Source organism: Haliotis asinina, chromosome 6 (assembly GCF_037392515.1).
Source record: "Haliotis asinina isolate JCU_RB_2024 chromosome 6, JCU_Hal_asi_v2, whole genome shotgun sequence".
NCBI lineage: Eukaryota > Metazoa > Mollusca > Gastropoda > Lepetellida > Haliotidae > Haliotis > Haliotis asinina.
This window is the reverse complement of record NC_090285.1, coordinates 70,535,444-70,560,858: the sequence shown is the minus strand read 5'-3', so window position 1 is coordinate 70,560,858 and position 25,415 is coordinate 70,535,444. Positions and strand designations below refer to the sequence as shown.

The 25,415-nt window shown below is 41.2% G+C and overlaps 1 protein-coding gene across 1 annotated transcript; it reads left to right on the top strand.

The window, feature by feature from the left end:
* Positions 1–96: 96 nt before the first annotated feature.
* On the top strand, positions 97–25,109 carry LOC137287574 (WD and tetratricopeptide repeats protein 1-like). The gene is made up of 14 exons (XM_067819940.1): positions 97–483; positions 2,768–2,851; positions 5,842–5,888; positions 6,337–6,448; positions 6,622–6,809; positions 12,509–12,733; positions 13,050–13,135; positions 13,542–13,742; positions 14,116–14,284; positions 19,931–20,113; positions 20,672–20,907; positions 22,205–22,373; positions 23,003–23,195; positions 23,606–25,109. Exons 1-14 carry the CDS (start codon positions 436–438, stop codon positions 23,792–23,794), a joined length of 2,130 nt encoding a protein of 709 aa, XP_067676041.1. The 5' UTR covers positions 97–435; the 3' UTR covers positions 23,795–25,109.
* The last annotated feature ends 306 nt before the right edge of the window (positions 25,110–25,415 follow it).

The window sequence follows — 25,415 nt, the reverse complement described above, 5'->3', positions numbered from 1 at the left end:
TGTTATCGTCGGAAGAAAAAGCCTCAAGTTCCGCTACAATGCTCAAAGCGTAAACTTTACTATTGTAACAACAGCCATAAATGAATAGCTTACTGAATTACAACTTCCGGTTTTGTTCTGTAATGTTTTGATTGACGTTTCATACAGATTCTTTAGAGGGACTGTAATCAACTTGCAGGGGTTGTCGCGTTGCGTTTTGTTTACATATTTAGTCTTTATTTTCATGTGTACTCGATAGATCCCGTCAATAGAGTCTCAGTACGTAGGAATACCTTTTATAAATCACCTAACAGGAAACGTCAGACTGCGCCGCACAATCACTCATGCGTAGGTAGTTTTGTTTACAAACAGTTTGGCACGTGAACTACGATGTTACAAGCAGTAATAGTTCTAACCTGATGTGAACGGAGACATTTTCACGGCTAATACATCATAATGAACACTTCCTGGGCTCTCAAGAGGAAGTTCCAAAGAGAAATTGATGTAAGTAAAATGGACTTTAACTGTAGTTGGTATTAAGCATAAACTATCATGCACAAAGATCCTTCCATCTGTGTTTGTTTGAGACATTGAGATACAGTTGTGTTACAGGTGCATACATTATACAACCATATCAGTGCATGTTTCTAAGATTTTACCTCCAGATTCTGATTCATTTATCCTTTAATGTGGCCAACTTGTGTACAGGAAAATCTGTCAACAATGTTTAGGGGATATAAACATGTATAACTTTCTTGAATTCTTAATCTCAAGTCATTAGTTGTTTGCTTATCAGTCTTTACTAATAAAAAGGACAAAGTGCCATCTTACTTTTCTTGCCACACCCTGTCATTGACAGAATATTTTGAGTGTGAATGGCATGAAAATGACATTTCATAATCATCATATCAAATTACCTCTTGAACATTTAGATCACAAACATCATTAACTAATGATTAGAGAAGCAATTTAGTTTGGCTTATAAGCTTTAGGGGCTGTGGGGTAGCATAGTGGTTAAAGTGTTTGCTTGTCACATGAAGACCCAGGTTTGATTCCTCACATTGGAAGCCTGTTTTTTGTGTCCCCTGCTGTGATATTGCTGAAATATTGCTAAAAGTGATGTAAAACTAAACTTACTGTTATTGAATAATGGCTGAACACCTTTCACTTTAAAGACAGAGCTGCATTTGATGTGAAGTGACAATGGTCAGGTGTTACCTTACATTTTTGACACCATAATATTTTATGGACTACAGTTTCTTTATTATATTATAATTTGGACAGTGAATTATATTTTGAGGCTTCATATACAAAACTATCTCAAACAAACCTGCATGTGGATTTTGGTAGATTCACAGATTAGTAAGAACAGTCTTTCTGATAATGGTTTGATCTGTCATTCCAGTAGGATGTTTTCTTGTGTTCGGGTTCACATGGATCTATCTCTTAGTTTAGTTCATTTAGTTTAGGAAGTGTTTTTACAAACAAAAAGCAGCAGCTAAAATCCAACCATATCATGCAGAAAATTTAGCATGGTTTGACTCTCACAGGATTAGGTTGCATACAGTGGAATTTAACTCAAGCTCCTTGAATGGTGGAACTCTTCTCAAAACTCACCTGTATTAACATAAAAATGCATAAATATTTTGTAGTCTGTTTTTCCTTATTTCTTCCTTATGATTAGACAATTTTGAATGATGGCACCTCAAAAACTGACATGTTTACCATTTCATATTAATGTAAATAGTAATAATAACGTGCTTTTATATTGCGCTGAACTCCATTTACTAGGTCAATGCTCATATCGCTAGCATTCAAAGCACAGCACATTGTCAGTGTTTACCCTGACACAGAAGACCTGTGTATTTGACAAATCATCTTAAATATACTGTGAGTTTAGAAGCTTGTGTCATTGTTGATGCAGTGCTACTGGGGGGACCCTTAGTTCAGATAATCTAAACTTGTAAATTGCTGTCATTTAAAACTACTTAGTTAAACATATGCAAGTTACCCGCTCAGTTTTGATTAAATACCTGACATGCCTTGCCTTGTTTTAGTTATTAAATAATCACAGATGATGTCTTGATGAAAGTTCCAAACTGAAATTGACTCCCAAATACATATCCATGACTCCTCATGACACCAGGGAGTCATGAGGACTCCTAAATTTTTATGCCTCAGGCAAACACTTTGTAGTGTGAAATATTAGTAATTCTGATCAAATATGATGAAACACTGCAAGTGCAAAGAAATATAGTTTGCCCACAGTAACACCACCTGTAGTAATTCCTGTGCATTTGCTAAAGCGATTTGTTGTTTGACTTGATCCATTAACTGCTCCCTTTGTGCAGAATCCATTTTCCCTCCAGCAGGTTGACCCGAATAATCCATTTTTCTTAAATTTAATGCAGGACAAATCTGAAAACATGTGACCCTTCAACCCCTACGAACGTGTATGAGAGTTATGCCCCTTGTATGCATGTGGTTTTTATGCATAGGGCAAACACTGATTATTATCACCCAGATGTCACCATTGTTGGTCTTCCAGGTGGAATACGAAGATGAATTACTCTGTATTGTTTTCATATATGGACAAAGTATTATGCTCTACTACTAGATAGTCTTAAACAGGTGTATTCATGTGTTGTATAATCACCTCCTTCAGATATGTTCTTACTTCCCTGATACACACAAAGCAGGAAGAGTATATGTATCAAATTGTTCTATAGTTTTTGTATCATGTGCGTAACTGTGTAAGTTGTTAGGTAACTAGATTTTTGTCTTTCAGGAGAAACTACACACAGGTTTCCAGCGTGTTTTACAGGTCACCCCAGATTTGATAAACCGTCTTGGGTTGGAAAAAGAATTAGAGGTATATTTCAATAAGTATAATACTTCGAATATGTAATATTTTTGTCAATAATTATCACCCCGTGATAAATCAACATGCTCTTAAAGTAATTTTCTAAAGGTCAGTTGGACCCTTCTTGCTCTGGAGCATTGCATTGATTTCACTGCAGCTACTTAGTGTAATGTGATAGTGAGTAGTTTGAGGTTCCCAGCCAGTACATGGTGTAATGTGATAGTGAGTAGTTGGAGGTTCCCGGCAAGTACTTGGTGTGATGTGTTAGTGAGTAGTTGGAGGATACCAGCAAGTACATGGTGTGATGTGTTAGTGAGTAGTTGGAGGATATCAGCAAGTACATGGTGTGATGTATTAGTGAGTAGTTGGAGGTTCCCGGCAAGTACTTGGTGTGATGTGATAGTGAGTAGTTGGAAGATACCAGCAAGTACATGGTGTGATGTGTTAGTGAGTAGTTTGAGGTTCCCGGCAAGTACTTGGTGTGATGTGATAGTGAGTAGTTGGAGGATACCAGCAAGTACATGGTGTGATGTGTTAGTGAGTAGTTGGAGGTTCCCGGCAAGTACTTGGTGTAATGTGACAGTGAGTAGTTGGAGGTTCCCGGCAAGTACTTGGTGTAATGTGATAGTGAGTAGTTGGAGGATACCAGCAAGTACATGGTGTGATGTGTTAGTGAGTAGTTGGAGGTTCCCGGCAAGTACTTGGTGTAATGTGATAGTGAGTAGTTGGAGGATACCAGCAAGTACATGGTGTGATGTGTTAGTGAGTAGTTGGAGGATACCAGCAAGTACATGGTGTGATGTGTTAGTGAGTAGTTTGAGGTTCCCGGCAAGTACTTGGTGTGATGTGTTAGTGAGTAGTTGGAGGATACCAGCAAGTACATGGTGTGATGTGTTAGTGAGTAGTTGGAGGTTCCCGGCAAGTACTTGGTGTGATGTGACAGTGAGTAGTTGGAGGTTCCCGGCAAGTACTTGGTGTGATGTGTTAGTGAGTAGTTGGAGGATGCCAGCAAGTACATGGTGTGATGTGTTAGTGAGTAGTTGGAGGTTCCCAGCAAGTACTTGGTGTGATGTGATAGTGAGTAGTTGGAGGATACCAGCAAGTACATGGTGTGATGTGTTAGTGAGTAGTTGGAGGTTCCCGGCAAGTACTTGGTGTGATGTGATAGTGAGTAGTTGGAGGTTCCCGGTACATGGTGTGATGTGTTAGTGAGTAGTTTGAGGTTCCCGGCAAGTACTTGGTGTGATGTGATAGTGAGTAGTTGGAGGTTCCCAGCAAGTACATGGTGTGATGTGTTAGTGAGTAGTTGGAGGTTCCCGGCAAGTACTTGGTGTGATGTGTTAGTGAGTAGTTGGAAGTTCCCGGCAAGTACTTGGTGTGATGTGATAGTGAGTAGTTGGAGGTTCCCAGCAAGTACATGGTGTGATGTGTTAGTGAGTAGTTGGAGGTTCCCGGTAAGTACTTGAAGTAATGTGATAGTGAGTAGTTGGAGGATACCAGCAAGTACATGGTGTGATGTGTTAGTGAGTAGTTGGAGGTTCCCGGCAAGTACTTGGTATGATGTGCTAATGAGTAGTTTTAGGATCCTAGCAAGTACTTGGTGTTGCGTGATGGTGAGTAGTTGGAGGATCCCAGCAAGTACATAGTCTGATGTGATAGTGAGTAGCTGGAGGTTGCGAGCAAGTACTTGGTGTAATGTGATTGTGAGTAGTTGGAGGATCCTAGCAAGTGCTTGGTTTTATATAATAGTGAGTTGTTGAAATGGTCCCATCAAGTACATGGAGTTATGTGATAGTGAGTTGTTGAAAAGGAAACAGCAAGTACTTTGTGTAATGTGATAGTGAGTTGTTGGAGGATCCCATCAAGTACTTGGTGTTATATGATAGTGAGTTGTTGAAAAGGCCCCATCAAGTACTTGGTGTTATATGACAGTGAGTTCTTGAAAAGGAACCAGCAAGTACTTGATGTAATATGATAGTGAGTTGTTGAAAAGGTCCCATCAAGTACTTGGTGTTATACGATAGTGAGTTGTTGAAAAGGTTCCATCAAGTACTTGGTGTTATACGATAGTGAGTTGTTGAAAAGGTCCCATCAAGTACTTGGTGTTATATGATAGTGAGTTGTTGAAAAGGCCCCATCAAGTACTTGGTGTTATATGATAGTGAGTTGTTGAAAAGGTCCCATCAAGTACTTGGTGTTATACGATAGTGAGTTGTTGAAAAGGTCCCATCAAGTACTTGGTGTTATACGATAGTGAGTTGTTGAAAAGGTCCCATCAAGTACTTGATGTAATATGACCGTGAGTTGTTGAAAAGGTCCCATCACGTACATGGTGTTATATGATAGTGAGTTGTTGAAAAGGTCCCATCAAGCACTTGATGTTATATGATAGTGAGTTGTTGAAAAGGTCCCATCAAGTACATGGTGTTATATGATAGTGAGTTGTTGAAAAGGTCCCATCAAGTACATGGTGTTATATGATAGTGAGTTGTTGAAAAGGTCCCATCAAGTACTTGGTGTTATGTCATTGTGAGCTTTTGGGGGGTCCTAGCAAGTACCTGGTGTTATATGACAGTGAGTTGTTGAAAAGGTCCCATCAAGTACTTGATGTTATATGACAATAAGTTGTTGAAAAGGTCCCATCAAGTACTTGGTGTTATGTCATTGTGAGCTTTTGGGGGGTCCTAACAACTACTTGGTGTTATATGACAGTGAGTTGTTGAAAAGGTCCCATCAAGTACTTGATGTTATATGACAATAAGTTGTTGAAAAGGTCCCATCAAGTACTTGGTGTTATGTCATTGTGAGCTTTTGGGGGGTCCTAACAACTACTTGGTGTTATATGACAGTGAGTTGTTGAAAAGGTCCCATCAAGTACTTGATGTTATATGACAGTAAGTTGTTGAAAAGGTCCCATCAAGTACTTGGTGTTACATGATAGTGAGTAGTTAGAGTGTCCTAGCAAGTACTTGCCAAGTGATTGAGCTGTTGTGTTGCAGGGGCATCAGGGCTGTGTGAACTGCCTGGAGTGGAATGAAGATGGCACGTGAGTACCAATCACTACATTCAGAATAGGGATGAGGTGAAGTGTTCTTGACTGCATGTTACTATTCATAATTTTGTGTCATAATTAATGTTTCCATGTTTGTAATGGTCAACAGGGTGGTGGGGTGGCCTTGTGGTCAGTGTGTTTGGTTGTCACACTAAAAACCTTGGTTTCATTACCCACATGGGTATAACTAAGCAAGATATAGAAATAATTCAATCATGAATACGGAAAATGCTCAGTTTTTATCAGTCAGTCAAGACGTTTTCAAAACCAAATATCTGATTGAAACATGCATGATTTGTTCAAATCTTATCAATAGGTAACCTTTGTTCAGAGTGTTATAACAAATTCAGGAAGTCAAAATCATGAATGATGTGTCGGTGCTGATGTGATTATTAGCAGAAAGATGATGCAGGTTGATCTGTCAGAATATTTGTTTCTGTAGGCGGCTAGCAAGTGGCTCAGATGATGTTCAGGTGATCATCTGGGATCCGTTCCATCATCGCAGTCAGACTACAGTCAGAACAGGTCATCAGGGAAACATCTTCTCTGTCAAGGTGAGAACAAGTTATTAAGAAAATACTTCCTCTGTCAGATTGGTTTTCAGTGAAAGATTGAAGTTGGTTTTAAGAGATCTGATCTGGTTATTGATCAGAGACTTGCATTGGTTTTCAGTGAGTGATTTGAATTGGTTATTCTTGACAGATTTACACTGATTTTTTATGTGCAGTTCCTTCCCAACTGTAATGACTCCATCGTGGTGACTGGGGCAGCTGATTGCAAGATTCGTGTCCATGACCTCAATCTCAAGGACACAACACAAGTGTTCAGCTGCCATGCTGGGAGGGTCAAGAGGATTGCTACTGCACCCAATGTACCCTTCATGTTTTGGAGCGCTGCAGAGGATGGCACTGTTATGTGAGTTAATAATTAATGTAGCTTTGGATGGCATCGTTATGTGAGTTACTGATTATGGTGGCCAAGGGTGGCAAGGGTGAGTTACTAGTTGTGGTAGCTAAGGATTATGATGACTGAGGAAAGTATGGTGTGAGTTACTGATAGCTAAGGTGAGTAGCTAAGGTGAGTGAGTGAGTGAGTTTAGTTTTACGCCACACTCAGCAATATGCCAGTTATATGGCGGCAGTCTGTAAATAATCGAGTCTGGACCAGATAATCCAGTGATCAACAACATGAGCATCGATCTGCGCAATTGGGAACCGATAACATGTGTCAACCAAGTCAGCGAGCCTGTCCACCCGATCCCATTAGTCGCCTCTTACGACAAGCATAGTCGCCTTTTATGGCAAGCATGGTTTGTTGAAAGTCTGTTCTACCCCGGGACCGTCACGGGTGGTAGCTAAGGACTATGGAGACTGAGGTTAGTATTGTGTGAGTTACTGCTTATGGTAGGTAAGGATTATGGTGACTGAGGTTAGTATTGTGTGAGTTACTGCTTATGGTAGGTAAGGATTATGGTGACTGAGGCTAGTATTGTGTGAGTTACTGCTTATGGTAGGTAAGGATTATGGTGACTGAGGTTAGTGTTGTGTGAGTTACTGCTTGTGGTAGGTAAGGATTATGGTGACTGAGGATAGTATTGTGTGAGTTACTGCTTATGGTTGGTAAGGATTATGGTGACTGAGGTTAGTATTGTGTGAGTTACTGCTTATGGTAGGTAAGGATTATGGAGACTGAGGTTAGTGTTGTGTGAGTTACTGCTTGTGGTAGGTAAGGATTATGGTGACTGAGGATAGTATTGTGTGAGTTACTGCTTATGGTAGGTAAGGATTATGGTGACTGAGGATAGTATTGTGTGAGTTACTGCTTATGGTAGGTAAGGATTATGGTGACTGAGGATAGTATTGTGTGAGTTACTGCTTATGGTAGGTAAGGATTATGGTGACTGAGGTTAGTATTGTGTGAGTTACTGCTTATGGTAGGTAAGGATTATGGTGACTGAGGATAGTATTGTGTGAGCTACTGCTTATGGTAGGTAAGGATTATGGTGACTGAGGTTAGTATTGTGTGAGTTACTGCTTATGGTAGGTAAGGATTATGGTGACTGAGGTTAGTATTGTGTGAGTTACTGCTTATGGTAGGTAAGGATTATGGAGACTGAGGATGGTATTGTGTGAGTTACTGCTTCTGGTAGGTAAGGATTATGGTGACTGAGGATAGTATTTTGTGAGTTACTGCTTATGGTAGGTAAGAATTATGGAGACTGAGGTTAGTATTGTGTGAGTTACTGCTTATGGTAGGTAAGGATTATGGTGACTGAGGATAGTATTGTGTGAGTTACTGCTTATGGTAGGTAAGGATTATGGAGACTGAGGATAGTATTGTGTGAGTTACTGCTTATGGTAGGTAAGGATTATGGTGACTGAGGTTAGTATTGTGTGAGTTACTGCTTATGGTTGGTAAGGATTATGGTGACTGAGGATAGTATTGTGTGAGTTACTGCTTATGGTAGGTAAGGATTATGGTGACTGAGGATAGTATTGTGTGAGTTACTGCTTATGGTAGGTAAGGATTATGGTGACTGAGGATAGTATTGTGTGAGTTACTGCTTATGGTAGGTAAGGAGAATGGTGACTGAGGATAGTATTGTGTGAGTTACTGCTTATGGTAGGTAAGGATTATGGTGACTGAGGTTAGTATTGTGTGAGTTACTGCTTATGGTAGGTAAGGATTATGGTGACTGAGGTTAGTATTGTGTGAGTTACTGCTTATGGTAGGTAAGGATTATGGTGACTGAGGTTAGTATTGTGTGAGTTACTGCTTATGGTTGGTAAGGATTATGGTGACTGAGGTTAGTATTGTGTGAGTTACTGCTTATGGTAGGTAAGGATTATGGAGACTGAGGCTAGTATTGTGTGAGTTACTGCTTATGGTAGGTAAGGATTATGGAGACTGAGGCTAGTATTGTGTGAGTTACTGCTTATGGTAGGTAAGGATTATGGAGACTGAGGCTAGTATTGTGTGAGTTACTGCTTATGGTAGGTAAGGATTATGGAGACTGAGGTTAGTGTTGTGTGAGTTACTGCTTATGGTAGGTAAGGATTATGGTGACTGAGGTTAGTATTGTGTGAGTTACTGCTTATGGTAGGTAAGGATTATGGTGACTGAGGTTAGTGTTGTGTGAGTTACTGCTTATGGTAGGTAAGGATTATGGTGACTGAGGTTAGTATTGTGTGAGTTGCTGCTTATGGTAGGTAAGGATTATGGAGACTGAGGATAGTATTGTGTGAGTTACTGCTTATGGTAGGTAAGGATTATGGTGACTGAGGTTAGTATTGTGTGAGTTACTGCTTATGGTAGGTAAGGATTATGGTGACTGAGGTTAGTATTGTGTGAGTTACTGCTTATGGTAGGTAAGAATTATGGAGACTGAGGTTAGTGTTGTGTGAGTTACTGCTTATGGTAGGTAAGAATTATGGAGACTGAGGTTAGTATTGTGTGAGTTACTGCTTATGGTAGGTAAGGATTATGGAGACTGAGGTTAGTATTGTGTGAGTTACTGCTTATGGTAGGTAAGGATTATGGTGACTGAGGTTAGTATTGTGTGAGTTACTGCTTATGGTAGGTAAGAATTATGGAGACTGAGGTTAGTATTGTGTGAGTTACTGCTTATGGTAGGTAAGGATTATGGTGACTGAGGTTAGTATTGTGTGAGTTACTGCTTATGGTAGGTAAGGATTATGGTGACTGAGGTTAGTGTTGTGTGAGTTACTGCTTATGGTAGGTAAGGATTATGGTGACTGAGGTTAGTATTGTGTGAGTTACTGCTTATGGTAGGTAAGGATTATGGAGACTGAGGATGGTATTGTGTGAGTTACTGCTTCTGGTAGGTAAGGATTATGGTGACTGAGGATAGTATTTTGTGAGTTACTGCTTATGGTAGGTAAGAATTATGGAGACTGAGGTTAGTATTGTGTGAGTTACTGCTTATGGTAGGTAAGGATTATGGTGACTGAGGTTAGTATTGTGTGAGTTACTGCTTATGGTTGGTAAGGATTATGGTGACTGAGGTTAGTATTGTGTGAGTTACTGCTTATGGTAGGTAAGGATTATGGAGACTGAGGCTAGTATTGTGTGAGTTACTGCTTATGGTAGGTAAGGATTATGGAGACTGAGGCTAGTATTGTGTGAGTTACTGCTTATGGTAGGTAAGGATTATGGAGACTGAGGCTAGTATTGTGTGAGTTACTGCTTATGGTAGGTAAGGATTATGGAGACTGAGGTTAGTGTTGTGTGAGTTACTGCTTATGGTAGGTAAGGATTATGGTGACTGAGGTTAGTATTGTGTGAGTTACTGCTTATGGTAGGTAAGGATTATGGTGACTGAGGTTAGTATTGTGTGAGTTACTGCTTATGGTAGGTAAGGATTATGGTGACTGAGGATAGTATTGTGTGAGTTACTGCTTATGGTAGGTAAGGATTATGGTGACTGAGGTTAGTATTGTGTGAGTTACTGCTTATGGTAGGTAAGGATTATGGTGACTGAGGTTAGTATTGTGTGAGTTACTGCTTATGGTAGGTAAGGATTATGGAGACTGAGGTTAGTATTGTGTGAGTTACTGCTTATGGTAGGTAAGGATTATGGTGACTGAGGTTAGTGTTGTGTGAGTTACTGCTTATGGTAGGTAAGGATTATGGTGACTGAGGTTAGTATTGTGTGAGTTACTGCTTATGGTAGGTAAGGATTATGGTGACTGAGGTTAGTATTGTGTGAGTTACTGCTTATGGTAGGTAAGGATTATGGTGACTGAGGTTAGTATTGTGTGAGTTACTGCTTATGGTAGGTAAGAATTATGGAGACTGAGGTTAGTATTGTGTGAGTTACTGCTTATGGTAGGTAAGGATTATGGTGACTGAGGTTAGTATTGTGTGAGTTACTGCTTATGGTAGGTAAGGATTATGGTGACTGAGGTTAGTATTGTGTGAGTTACTGCTTATGGTAGGTAAGGATTATGGTGACTGAGGTTAGTATTGTGTGAGTTACTGCTTATGGTAGGTAAGAATTATGGTGACTGAGGTTAGTGTTGTGTGAGTTACTGCTTATGGTAGGTAAGAATTATGGAGACTGAGGTTAGTATTGTGTGAGTTACTGCTTATGGTAGGTAAGGATTATGGAGACTGAGGTTAGTATTGTGTGAGTTACTGCTTATGGTAGGTAAGGATTATGGTGACTGAGGTTAGTATTGTGTGAGTTACTGCTTATGGTAGGTAAGAATTATGGAGACTGAGGTTAGTATTGTGTGAGTTACTGCTTATGGTAGGTAAGGATTATGGTGACTGAGGTTAGTATTGTGTGAGTTACTGCTTATGGTAGGTAAGGATTATGGTGACTGAGGTTAGTGTTGTGTGAGTTACTGCTTATGGTAGGTAAGGATTATGGTGACTGAGGTTAGTATTGTGTGAGTTACTGCTTATGGTAGGTAAGGATTATGGAGACTGAGGATGGTATTGTGTGAGTTACTGCTTCTGGTAGGTAAGGATTATGGTGACTGAGGATAGTATTTTGTGAGTTACTGCTTATGGTAGGTAAGAATTATGGAGACTGAGGTTAGTATTGTGTGAGTTACTGCTTATGGTAGGTAAGGATTATGGTGACTGAGGTTAGTATTGTGTGAGTTACTGCTTATGGTTGGTAAGGATTATGGTGACTGAGGTTAGTATTGTGTGAGTTACTGCTTATGGTAGGTAAGGATTATGGAGACTGAGGCTAGTATTGTGTGAGTTACTGCTTATGGTAGGTAAGGATTATGGAGACTGAGGCTAGTATTGTGTGAGTTACTGCTTATGGTAGGTAAGGATTATGGAGACTGAGGCTAGTATTGTGTGAGTTACTGCTTATGGTAGGTAAGGATTATGGAGACTGAGGTTAGTGTTGTGTGAGTTACTGCTTATGGTAGGTAAGGATTATGGTGACTGAGGTTAGTATTGTGTGAGTTACTGCTTATGGTAGGTAAGGATTATGGTGACTGAGGTTAGTATTGTGTGAGTTACTGCTTATGGTAGGTAAGGATTATGGTGACTGAGGATAGTATTGTGTGAGTTACTGCTTATGGTAGGTAAGGATTATGGTGACTGAGGTTTGTATTGTGTGAGTTACTGCTTATGGTAGGTAAGGATTATGGAGACTGAGGATGGTATTGTGTGAGTTACTGCTTATGGTAGGTAAGGATTATGGAGACTGAGGATGGTATTGTGTGAGTTACTGCTTATGGTAGGTAAGGATTATGGAGACTGAGGTTTGTATTGTGTGAGTTACTGCTTATGGTAGGTAAGGAGAATGGTGACTGAGGATAGTATTGTGGTAGTCGAGGATGGCATCGTCATGTGTTGATGAGTAGGAAGCTTTTACTAGGGGCTCTCATTTTGATTACTGAAACAACCATGATGCTTTTTCATTGCCAGTTTGAATCTAAGCTGGGGTTTGAGTTAATCTAATCAGGCAACATTTTAAACAGTACATTCAAATAAATACTGATTTAATATATATATATATATTAAATTTTCTGCCAGTGAGCCTGCCAAGTAATGAATTCTAGGTAAATACCTGCTTTTATACATGAGAGTAACACTGTCCTAAAAATTTCTCTTGACATTTACAGGCAGTTTGACCTCCGCAGCCCTGAGTCGAGTCAAAACAACCCACGGAATGTCCTCATCAACCTTCTTGCTCACATGGGAGAGTATGCTGAGGCAAAGTGTATCTCCATCAACCAGCTGCGACCAGAACTTATAGCGGTTGGGGCCAATGATCCATATGTGAGGGTATATGACAGACGCATGCTCACCTGCCGCAGCATGAAGTTCCCTGGAGACTTTAACAACAGGTAAGACCATATACCATATCACCGGTAACAGTGGTTCCACTCATCCTATGTCACCTTGGTATTATTTCAACAGGTAAACCTTAAGCTCGTGATAGAGCTTGCAGGAACTAACAGGATCGGGTGGTCAGGCTTGTTGACGTTGTTGACACATCATCTGTTCCCAGTTGCGCAGATTAGTGCTCATGCTGTTGATCACTGGATTGTCTGGTCCAGACTTGCTTATTTACAGACTGCCACCATATAGGTGGAATATTGCTGAGTGCGCCATATAATTAAACTCGCTCACTCTGAATTCTAATTCAGCATTTGATTGCAGATTCCCATGGGAGCATCCTCACTTGGAGCTGATGGATGGAGAAGACTATGCCCTGCCTCCTGGTTGCGTCAGCTTTTATGTCGCAGGTACATCAGCTGGCTTCCTACACACTCCACTATACTTTCTACATACACCACTGTACCTTCCTATGTACACCACCCTGGCTTCCTGTACACTTCCATGGAATCTTGTACACACATGCATGGCTTTCTACATACCCTTGACAGGCTTCCTATATACACTGCCATGGCTTCCTATATACACTTTTATGGTTTCCTGTATATACTTGCATGACTTCTTATATAAACATGTATCTTTCTACATACACTTCCTTGGCTTCCTATATATACTATATATTGTTTTTTGATGAAAACCAAAGTGTTTGGATGTTAACATTTTGCAGATAAAAAGTCCATTCATACCACTTGAAACACACAGTGTTCACTGACAAAGATGAGCACCAAATGAACTATTTTTGTTTCTGGTTCTCAGGTCATTTACCCCAGAAGCAGTCTGACTACAAGAAGAAATACCGCACACTGGCTGCAACATACGTCACATTCAGTCCAGATGGTGCTGAGCTCCTGGTCAATCTTGGGGGTGAGCAGATCTACCTGTTTGATGTCAACAGGAAGAGGCAGGCGCAGAAGTTTGACCTGACTAACTTCCTCTCACCTAATGGAGTAGTCAAAGGTGAGACTGATCACAGTCAGCGTATTGAAATATACTTTTTTATTAACAACATTATGGGAAGGGTTTAATGGTAACATGAGTTTTTGAGGTGAGCACTTCCCAGTCAAAAATGTTTTGTCACTTACTTGGACTTTGTGTAAGTATCCAAAAGGAAAGATGTCATAAGTATTGAGAGGTGAGAATGACAGTCACATAGATCCCACGCTCAAACCATTGGAGTGAGAGAACAAAGATTAAACAGTAATGTAAACTACAAATGTTGGGTTGTTGTGTCAGTTGTCTTTGTAACAGTGTACTACATTGTATTGATACATTGATGTATTCACCAACGCCTCTGATGTATGGTGCACATCCTCCCACTTCCGTGTTGTAGAAGCAGCAGCAGCAGCAGCATGTTCACACACCAATGGATTCAGCTTACATCGAAATGGCACCACTGCCAATGGCGTAACGAATGGCGTAACCAAGCACTCGGTGTTGACATCTTCAGCAGCCTGTGTAGCCAGAGACAATGATGATGCCATGCCTAAAACAATAAAGAGGTAGGAAGTATATCCACATATATCTGGTCCAGGCTCCCCAGCAAGTGACAGCCTGACATAGTTCCTCAGGGTTACAGTGGAGACCAATACAACATATTTTTAACTTACCTTACCATAGGGCTTATGCATATTACCTCAAGCATCGCTTAGAAGAGATCAGACAGTTGTTGATACGCCATTCTACCGAATGGCTACCTCATGTATCGACGAGTGTATAGGAACGGAAGTGACGTGATCTCACTAATTGCACATGCACGAGCAGTCCAAAACTTCACTTTTACTTCAAGCGTCCCACATGTCAGATGTGTTTTTTCGTTTGTTACGCTATTTGCTACTGTGTTTGATATTAAAGTGCTTTTTTTACTGGTAGGTATGGCTTTCTACCGTTTTTTCCCCTACGAGTGGTGAAGTTTACAGTAATTTAACTTCACGTACCTGGCTACCTTGTGTCCTCGACTCACATGGTTATCCTCAGCTTTGTTTGCCGTTTTTCTTTGCACATGTGGGTAAAGGTTGGTCCTCAACATGTTTCCTTTGCCTTTGTGCTTTGCCATGTGTATATATTGTAGTTATTATCCATTTTATCGTCGTTTTTTTTTTTATGCCGTGCGTGTTTCAATGGGGGCAGCCATGTTGGTTTCTCTCTGTTGTCGCTAGGACGTGCTCCATTTTCTACTATAGGGGGTTTTTGTTAACCATTTCTTTATGGCGTGGTTCTCAGTGTTGTTTGCTTTTATGCATGTTTCAGCTTTATTATGACCCGACAATTTTGCACACTCTGTAAGGTGCAGAAGTCTGCAAAGGATCCCCACCCCTGGTGTCTGGACAGTTGTGCAGTTGTTATTTGTGGTTTTGATGATCGCTGCCATCATTACTCGTCTCTTGCTGTACAGGAATTCAAGGCTTACTTGTTGGCTAAGAAGAAACGTTTTACACAAAGGAAATAGAAAATGTCGTCTCCTGCTGCTTTTTTGGGCTCATGGTCTTCACTTGCAAGGACACCGGATAATCAACCATCTCCATCACTGATGTCGGCGCCTCCTTCAACGCTTCCTTTGCCTCCTCCAGACCCGACGCCTGGACTGCAGCGCTCTCCGGACGCCTTCGTTGATCTTTCTAACCCGGACGCCCTCACTCACCCGGAGGTGCAGAAATTGCTGAGAACCCTGCTACGCTCGAGCACTGACCCAGCACCATTGTCGACTTTGATTACTACGTTATCTTCGGCGCTCCCGATGCCGATGCCAATGCCAATGCCTGCCGCTGCGCCTTTGTCGGATACGTTGTCCACAGCAGCAACGCCGACGCCTATTCCGATGCCATCTATTTTCTCTGCTATTTCCCTATCAGTGCCTATGCCAGTTCTGATGCCTTTGTCAGCCTACACCATCCCTAAGCGCATGTCTACTGCCACTATCTCTAGGGAAGAGTTGCACCATCAGCAGCTTATGGAGGAGCGTGCTCGACGTGCTGAAACGGAACGCTCCCGGCTCCAGGATGCGGATTTTGTTAAGTTGTCCCTGTCATCTACGATCAAGGCACCTAAATCTAAAAAAGGGGATTATAAGATTCACAGTTTAGACTTTGGTGACAGTGGAGCGGCTCACGACGAATCACTGAAACGGTTGACGTGTTCGCCACAGAATTCTTACAGAGTGCAAGACTCAAGGCTGTTAGCTATTGACACTGAGTTAAAGAGAATGCTGAAACCTATTTCAGCTTTGGCATCTGGGACGTCGACAGCCGTCTGGGATATTACGGAAGATAATACCTCTCGTGTGGATCACCTGTCGACGCTATTTCAGTGGTAGGGCAAAGTACTATATGACTTGTTAGCACACCTGAAAGCGGCTCTTGCGATGACGACAGCAGTTCGGTTTCCTGGAACCTTGCAACTGGCAGGAGGAATTCAAGTGCAAGCTGTTTAGGGCTCCTTTTTTGTCCCGCTACTTATTCGACGACATGATCCCGGACATCTATAAACAAAATGCCGGACTGACTAACACTGAGGTATCATTATCAACGTTCGAGGCCCTTGGATCTGCCTTTCGTAGCTCCATGCGTTCAACCTTCGGCAGAGGACACGGCCGTGGTATGCCAGCCGGTGATGGTCAACGCAGTGTGTCTGAGCGCTCCAGGGAACTTCCTGTGACACCCAGCCGGGGTAGAGGCAAGCTCTGACACCTAATGCTTCGGCCGTTACGTTTTCTCCTGAAGTACATACAAGCCGACCACCTTTGCATCAAGTTTCCTCTACCAGACCATCTTCACCGGTATCTGCGGTGATGGACTCTAGAGTCGAATGTTTGCGTCGGTGTCTCCTTGACAGACTTGATACCCAACCACGAACTTTTTGTCAATGCTTCGCTTGGCTGGGGCGCTCACCTCAACGGTCAGAGGGTCTCAGGCCTGTGGTCCGATGTCGAACGCCGGTGGCACATCAACAGCCTAGAGTTTCAAGCGGTCATTCTCGCAGTTCAGCATTGGATGTCAGTCTTGCAGAACACATGCCTACTGATAGCTTCCGACATTTCCACGGTTGTCTGGGTGATACGGAATCAGGGCACAACACGGTCAGCCGCCCATCGACCTGTTTGCGACATGACTCAACAATCAACTTCCATTGTACGTGTCTCCCATTCCGGATCCGCAGGCTTGGGTGACAGAAGCCATGTCCCTGTCATGGAAGGGGTTAGACGCGTATGCGTTCCCTCCGCCAGTGCTTCTACCAGCGATGGTGGCCAAGATCAATCAGACCTGGCAGATTCATCTGCTTTTGGTCGTGCCCTGGTGGCCGTTATCAGCTTCTCCTCAGCGTCTGGCGGCATTTTTTCTATACCCGAGAAGGTCTAAACACTTGCGAGGAAGTACCATTGCGACATATCTTTCAGCGCTGAACTCCGTCTTAGCAGTCAAGTGCGACCGGCGAGTTTCCAAGGTGCCAGAACTTCTTGCCATGTTAAAAGCCTTTAAGTTGGAGAATCAGAAAGTGAAATTTCATCCACTTGAACATCGTTCTAGAACATCTCCATGGCCCTCCTTATGAACCCTTGGAGCAGGCTTCTTTTGAGAATCTTTCAAAGAAGACAGTTTTTCTACTGGCGCTAGGCACTGCGGCTAGGGTCAGTGAAATTCACGCTTTGGATGTCACCCGTGTCAAGTTTGAGCAGACTCCACACGGTCGAGCTTACTTAGGACTTTTATGGGATTTTATCGCAAAAAATCAGCTGCCTGGACAACCGGACAGATTGTTTGCCATCCCTCTGTTGTCGACAGGCCCTCAGGACTCGGACGAACCGCTTTTGTGTCCAGTACGGGTATTGAAGCTATATATCTCCAAGTCAGCCTCTCGAAGACGTACTCGGAAGAGACTGTTTATTTCATTTGCTGAGTCCGTAAGAGTAGAGGTTTCGAGGAATACAGTAGTGCTGTGGTTACGAGCCACTATTCTGGCTGCTTATGATGCTCAACACCTACCGCATCCGTCGGCCAACAATCCTCATGAAATTCAAGCTTTGGCGTCCACCATGGCCTTGCACAGGAATTGTTCCGTTCCAGCAATTATGGAAGGATGTTTCTGGCGATCTTCCACAGTTTTCGCAAGCCATTACCTTTGTGATGTTGCAGTCAAAGATGTGGAAGGATTCCAGTCCTTTGGTCCTTTGGTGGTAGCGCAGCAACTCACCCGACCTTCCACCCACTAGGTAATTATGAATTTCTTACCTTGGGGTCTTAAGGAAGTGTATGGTTTGGTGAAATGTTTTTCATGGTTGCTTGTTTGGAGTTGTTTTTTTACTGAGGATTAGATATTTACATACTTACCTTACCAAGTGGAGGTTATGCCCACCCAACGATGGATGTTTTTCCTCCCCACTCTGGACTTTTCATTTCATTTTCAGTAAAAGTGAAGTGAAGTTTTGGATTGCTCGTGCATCATGTGAGATCATGTCACTTCTGTTCCTATACACTTGTCGATACATGAGGTAGTCATTCGGTAGAATGGCATATCAACGACTGTCTGATCTCTTCTAAGCAATGCTTGAGGTAATATGCATAAGCCCTATGGTAAGGTAAGTATGTAAATATCTAAAAATTTAGATTTTAATAATTTGTAGAGAATAAAGGATGACTACCGTTGATTGACTGTCCTACAAGGGTCCAACCTCCCTTAGCGTTCCTCTGTTGCGTCTTAGTGCAGTCATGACATCATTTCAAGACTGTAAAGGCAAGTGTAATGGCTCTGAAAGCAAGCCAGGTCCTACAACACTTAGATGATCCATGACAACATGCAATTAGTGAGCTGTTCTGCTTTTCACCTGGATGTGTTTGTGCCGCTGGACAGTATTGAAGAAATGGAGACTTTAGGACTGAGTCTTGAAAGTTATTTCTATTCTGGGACCTGCTGGAAATCAATGTAAAATGATATCTTAGCTTTGACATTGTCATTTTATAATGAGAAGAAATTGTGGTTGTGAGTTCATGTGAAGTATTGTTTTTCTGAAGCAACCCATTGTAAGTTCCTATGGTTGTTGTCTACAAGGGTGATCTGTGGCCCACCATCCACCCATGGGACAAAGATGCAATATGATTTGGTTGAGAGATGAAAAATTATAAACAATTCCTGATTAAAATTTTCAAATTTAAACATCATTTCAGTACAGTAGAATACTTTAATAACGAACACGGATATAACGAACGAATGGTTATAGCGAAATGTTTTCAAAGTCCCGCATAAACCACAATGTGTTATCAAATAAAAAAGTCGTGAATAACGAATTCTCTATAACGAACTTACCGGCTATAGCGAAGTGATTTGCAATCCCCATGAGTCCCAGGTAACACTAATTAACGGTGTGAATAACGAACTGAGCGAACTCAATCAGTGTCATTGCCAGTTAGCGATGCTCACTTTGAATTCCTCGACAGTTCCAGTTAACACTAATTAATGGTGTGAATAGTGTGTTGAGCAAATTCAATCAGTGTCAATTAGCGGCGCTCACTTTGAAATCTGACCAATAAGTTAGCTCAATGGCTAACACTTTTGTGTAAAAAACACACTCCAGTTTTTACACCCATGTGAAGTTGTAGTTTGCATTATTAACCAATCAGATTGCCAGAGGCCGTAAAGCCCGTCGCTGACGACCTAGTTTTGTATACTTCCAGCACAGCAACTCGGTCTTTGGTGATTTAATAGAAAACGACAAGTGCATCCCCTCAAAAGGCCTGTGTATATGCCTCCCACACACATCAGAAATGTGGACAGAAGCTTTTGATACTCATGAGACTTTGAAAATATGATGTATTTAATGACGAGTGACCTGTGTAAGATTACTGACTTTGTAGTGAAAAGAACGTAATATGAATGAATGAATGTACGAATAAACTGAGTAGGAATGTGTTGTACTGTATAGTGTGTTTTACTGTTCTTTCAATGGATTTTCATGAATAGCGAACTACCGATATAACGAACTAATTTCAGTGGTCCCTTGTAGTTCGTCATAAGAGTATTTTACTTACGGTTATCACAGTAAGATCAGTGGAATACATGTGAAAAGTAGTTAGGATCAGGGTGTTATGCAAGTGTTGGATTTAAGGGGCCTAATTGTTCTACATTACATACCTTACCGATATACATGATGTTTGCAGACACAAAGCTGACACCAAGAACCTGGGCCCACTGGTGGAGACCCTCAAAAAACGAGCTAATAGTTGTTTTGAGAAGGAGCAGTATACAAAGGCTATTATGTTGTACAACCAGGCTATTGCCCGAGCCCCACATGGTCCTGTACTGTATGGCAACCGGGCCGCAGCATACATGAAGAGGAAGTGGTGAGTATCTCATCCTCCACTCAGGAGATGTTGCAACAGGGGAGATAAATGGGCCTGATCACAGTTGTAATGGTCTTGGAGTATCTCACTCTGACTCCACTTTCAATTTGTGGACATGTTCAACCCTTCACATGGCAGTAGAATTATGTCTATACAATAGCCAGTTAAGGGTGCTTATGCATGTTTTGTCCTCATTTAGTTTTGTTATGGTCTGGACTTCAAAGAAATGTACAGTGAATACAGTTAAGTAATATGTCTGGCAATATATACTCAGATGGTGAGGGTGTATTGTTTCCCATGTTGCATTTACCAAGATTTTGGGCTCTGTAAAACTGAAAGACGTAAAGCCCTTTTTCTTTAATTGTATTTTGATGTGGGTGGTGGAAGTTTTTGCTCACCAAATGTGCAAGATGTGGCTTGATGCATTGTTCAACCATTCACTTTTCACTTTGTCTTCTTCTCTTCTACATGGCTTAAGGAATAAACAGCAGAACATTTGGGAGCCATTGTTGTTTCTCTGTATTTCTGTTCATTGCGATTTGTCGGCTATGTTTCCAGGGACGGAGACCTATATGCAGCCATGCGAGACTGCCACAGTGCCTTACGTCTTGACTCCAACCATCTGAAGGCACACTTCCGTCTGGCCCGATGTCTGTATGAGCTGGCATGGCCACAAGAGGCACATGAGTGTCTGAAACACTTCAAGTCCAAGTTTCCTGACTACGCCAAGAGCCATGCATGTGAAGCCCTTGACAGAGACATAAAGGCAGCCATATTCTCATGGACAGATCCAGGTATATTTGTCTGAAATATATATGGTACAGGTTATTCAATGAAAGTTTAGGATTGGCTTACAGGCCATTATATGTGCATTTATGTTTCACACCAAAACCTTGTGAACGTCCAGATTAGAATTGATCTTCAGTAACTCATGCTTGTTGTAAGAGGTGATCAGATGGTCAAGCTTACTAACTTTGTTGACACATGTCACTGTATCCCATTTGCATAGATCATGCTGTTAATCACTGGATTGTCTGGACTTGATTATTTACAGACCGCTGCCATGTAGGTGAACTGTTGTGGGGAGCAGCATAAAATGCATTGGAAGCTGTCAAAACTGGCATCTGTCCAATCTGGCAAGTTGTAAACACTGGCATGAAATCTCAGTCTTGTCCGTGGCTTATCATCAGCTCTGCTATCTGGCACACTGTCTGAGCCAGATTATTTCTTCAGTCCCACAGTCTAAGTAAACTTATCCTCAGTGTTATTCGTTACACTCCACCACTGAGTCTAACAAACCCTAGTAGAAGATTGTGGCAGGTAACCTTTGAGCGACCTATGACCGTCCAATCAAATGTGAGACGGGTAAATAGATTTAACCAATCAGACAACTGCTGCTACTTAGGGATTGGAGGGACTTACAAAATATTTAGGTCACTAACAAAGATCTCTCCACAAACAAAAATTTGCATATAACACAGTTATCTGACCTGCAGTATATACGCTTCTGTTTCTGCTGACATGGTTACCATTAGCTAATATTTCCGCAAGACAACGTCCTTGAATATTGCCAAAATCACTATTTTCAGCAACAGTTTACTCACCGTTGTCATGGTTGTACATACGCATCACCTAAATAGCATTCGGAATCGTTCGGGTACGAACCTTTTTGAGATAAAAAGTTCAAAAAGCATGTGCAAATGTCCACTTTCATGATTTGGTAAGCTGTGTTCTGATCTCAAAGATTACCTGACGCGACCTCCCACTATGTTTTGTTAGACTCAGTCGTGGAGTTTAATGAAAAGTACTGAGACTAAATTTACTTCGACTGTGAGCCCGAATGAGTGCAGAATTAGACAGCTTCCACTGTATATTGAAATGATGCCACTGATTCCATTCTGATTTCTACAGTCTTTATGTAAGATTGAGTATCGTCAGTATGTCATTGTATATAAACTGTAAATCATGTAATGAGGTACTGATTACATGTTTCAGCACATTACATATATGAGAATGTTGGAAAGCAAATGAAAATTGTAATTTGTTAGTAAGTGCTTAGTGAAAGTATATAGCTAGTGCACTGATCTGTAGGTGAGGAGAAGGAGAGTGGAAAAGGGGACGAGGGAGGGAACCGGCGCCGCACACCTGTCATCTCAGACCAGGAGAAGATCCTCCGAGACACAGCTTGTGACTATGAGTTCCGCTTCTGTGGACATTGTAACACAACAACCGACATCAAGGAGGCCAATTTCTTTGGCAGGTAAGTTTTTTTTAAATGACCATGAATATATTCATAGTTATATAGTCTGTTTCTGTGTTTGTAATCGTGGCGTTGAACAGGTGCCCTTGAATATTTTGGTGGTTATATTTCGGCTTACTTCATGAACAACAGGAGTTTGTTCTTCTTGTACATGTAATATTTTTATTTCTGTTTTTGATTATGTTGAGATATGATTTGATTGTTGAGTATTGGTGATCCCACCGAGATCAGCAGTATATATTGGGACATTAAGACTCCTGAACACAGGCAATGGTAGTGTACACTGATACATTGAGTATACTGAACAGCAAAAGCAAGTTTTGAAAAACTTCAACTTAATAAAAGTAAGCATTCATGTCTTCTATTAATAAACTTGTGATGCTCAGTATATGTATCTCCTGGCAAGCAGATACTCTTGTCCTGTTGTGAATGGCTGATGTTTGCTATTCTGTAAATAAGTCAACAAACAGAATAAAAATTATTTTTGAAAAAGTTTTAAAAAACCGAAACAACCTCAGAACAGCTGTACCATCCTCCAGTCCCATTCACTAAGATATTCGTCTAGGCACCCCTGTGTGAGTTACAGTTGGGTTTCCACACACGTTATTGGAATCATGGAAATCTTACAGCAATGGGCAATACATCGTGGCTGGTTCAGACGATGGATCCTTCTTCATCTGGGAGAAGGAGACTACCAACATTGTGAGGGTGCTAAGGGGAGATGACTCTATTGTCAACTGTCTACAACCCCATCCAAACTCCTGTCTCCTAGCAACCAGTGGCATTGATCCTGTTGTACGACTCTGGAGTCCTAAGGCAGAGGTAATTACAAGTGCAGTGAGGACAGTCCGAAAAGTCTTTTTAGGGTCCTGTTCATCAAAACAATCAATAACTTTCATCTTGGACTCTTGACTGGTCTGTAAGAGTGCATAAAGAGCAGAGGATTCTGTTAGGAAGTTGTCTTGTACCTAAACTCAGTTATGTGATATATTTTTTTTATTTTTACAGAAACTGGTACAATATCAAGAATTTGATCCGTTTGATTGTCTATAAATTGTACTAGCAGACTAAGACAAGCAGGGTGTGATACCTATGTCGTACATGATTAGGTTACAGACTGCTGTCATTTTGATAGAATAATACTGACTTAGTGTGAAACAATATCTGCTCATTCACTGAGGTGAATGTGAGAATTTATGGTGCTAAATGCAATTTTTTGCATTTCTTTTAAGGATGGTAGTAAAAATGAACGTGAAATTGACAACTCCGATGATGCGGCGTCTGCCAATCAGAAGCGAATGAATGCAGATCCTCTTGAAGTGATGCTCATGAATATGGGTTATCGTATCACCGGATTCCTTGATGTAGACGAAGATGACTCAGAACGAGGCGAGCAACCTGTCAACTGTCGACCTACCTGATCACCTAGCATTATGTGTCATGAACTGGTTACCATGACAACCAAGTAGATGTCAGCATTTCCCAAGGGAATGTGTCCGAAGTTCACATATCATTTTCAACATGAATCATTTATTTCGTTGGTTATGGCTAGCTTGTCTTTCAAGGCACTCTCCATTAATTGAAGAATTTTTTAAAATGTTAGGATTGTGATAATGAGTGATCTTGTTTGTCATATTTGTTTCTTGAGGAAGTTGTGATGTGATTTGACACTGCAGTGTGTGTTGGAGTGACTGTGAAAGAGAGCTCCTCACGCTGTTTCTGCTAACTACAATACAACAATACTGGTTCTATAATGCTTGGCTCTCACTCTAGCAGTTAACACGCTGACTACTACCACAAGTATGTTCATAGTATCAATGTCTGCTCGAATTTGCCACTACAAGTTATCTCCAAGCTGTATCAGTGGTATTTTAAAACAAGTTTCACATGCTCGCAAAACAGACACAAGAAGCATTCTTAGTTACTGCCACGAGATAACTCGTAGTTGCAAATGTGAGCCGACATTGATGTTATGAGTATATGTCAATGTGTTAAGAACTGAGTTAAGAAGGACTGACACAAGTTAGAGATGCACATTTTGGCGCATTTAAAACTGATTCTGGGAGATCTAATGATTTTCATCGTGGAAAGAACTCTACATCCAATTTTTGTTCTTTAAATTATTGAATACATCTCAAGATAAACCCTTGATTTGAATAAACATGAGGCACACAAAAATATAAAATGCCAGTCAAAATAAGTTTGACAGTAGAGTGAGTGTTTGGTAGGCTTGTTGTGATGAGCAGTAGAGAGTGGCAAGGGTGCTGGATGAAGTATGTTTTCTCACTTTGTGTACGTTCTTTCAATGTCAATAATATCAGTTTGGTTGTTGAACACTATTTACTCTCTAGATGTGAGAACATCAGTAACTCTCAGATGTTTTCTCTTGAAACACAGCCTCTGCTTGCTTGGTACGCGGCAGTGTCTGTATACAGGGCTAGGATGGCGTACAGGTATGTCATGATTTTATGTCTGAGTCAAGTGTCCTCCAGGACTACTGCAGTCGTTGATGTTATTACTGTTGATAATTTCTGCTAAAATGTTTGGAATGTTTTCCTTGTATCAACAGAATATCTAAAGTGTGACCAGTGAGAAGAGACTAAACTCAAGTGGATTCAATATGCTTGTTTTCTCACTGCAGACCCAATATGAATTATGTCAGTAGACAAATTCACTGATCTCAAAGAGGGCTTGTTTTCTGTATGAATATCAACAATGGATATGTTGCTAACCTGGTTCAAATCTGCTGTTGGTTTGTTTCATTATGTCTGTCATCTACTGACTGTAATGGTCTGCTGTACGAAGGTCCGACAACTTCTTGTTCTGAGGATGAGCTTACCCTAACACATTATTTCTGTATGCATAACTGGAGTATAGTTACAAATAAATGGGTACATTTTCATTCCCCTCTGTATCAGTTAAAATTAAAATTATCAGTTAAAAGAACTGTTTCCAGTAATCCAGTTTCCAGCTTTAAATTTAGTCACATGTATACTTTAAACATTGACGTGCTGATATTAAGAGTGCCCACCACGTCTTGTG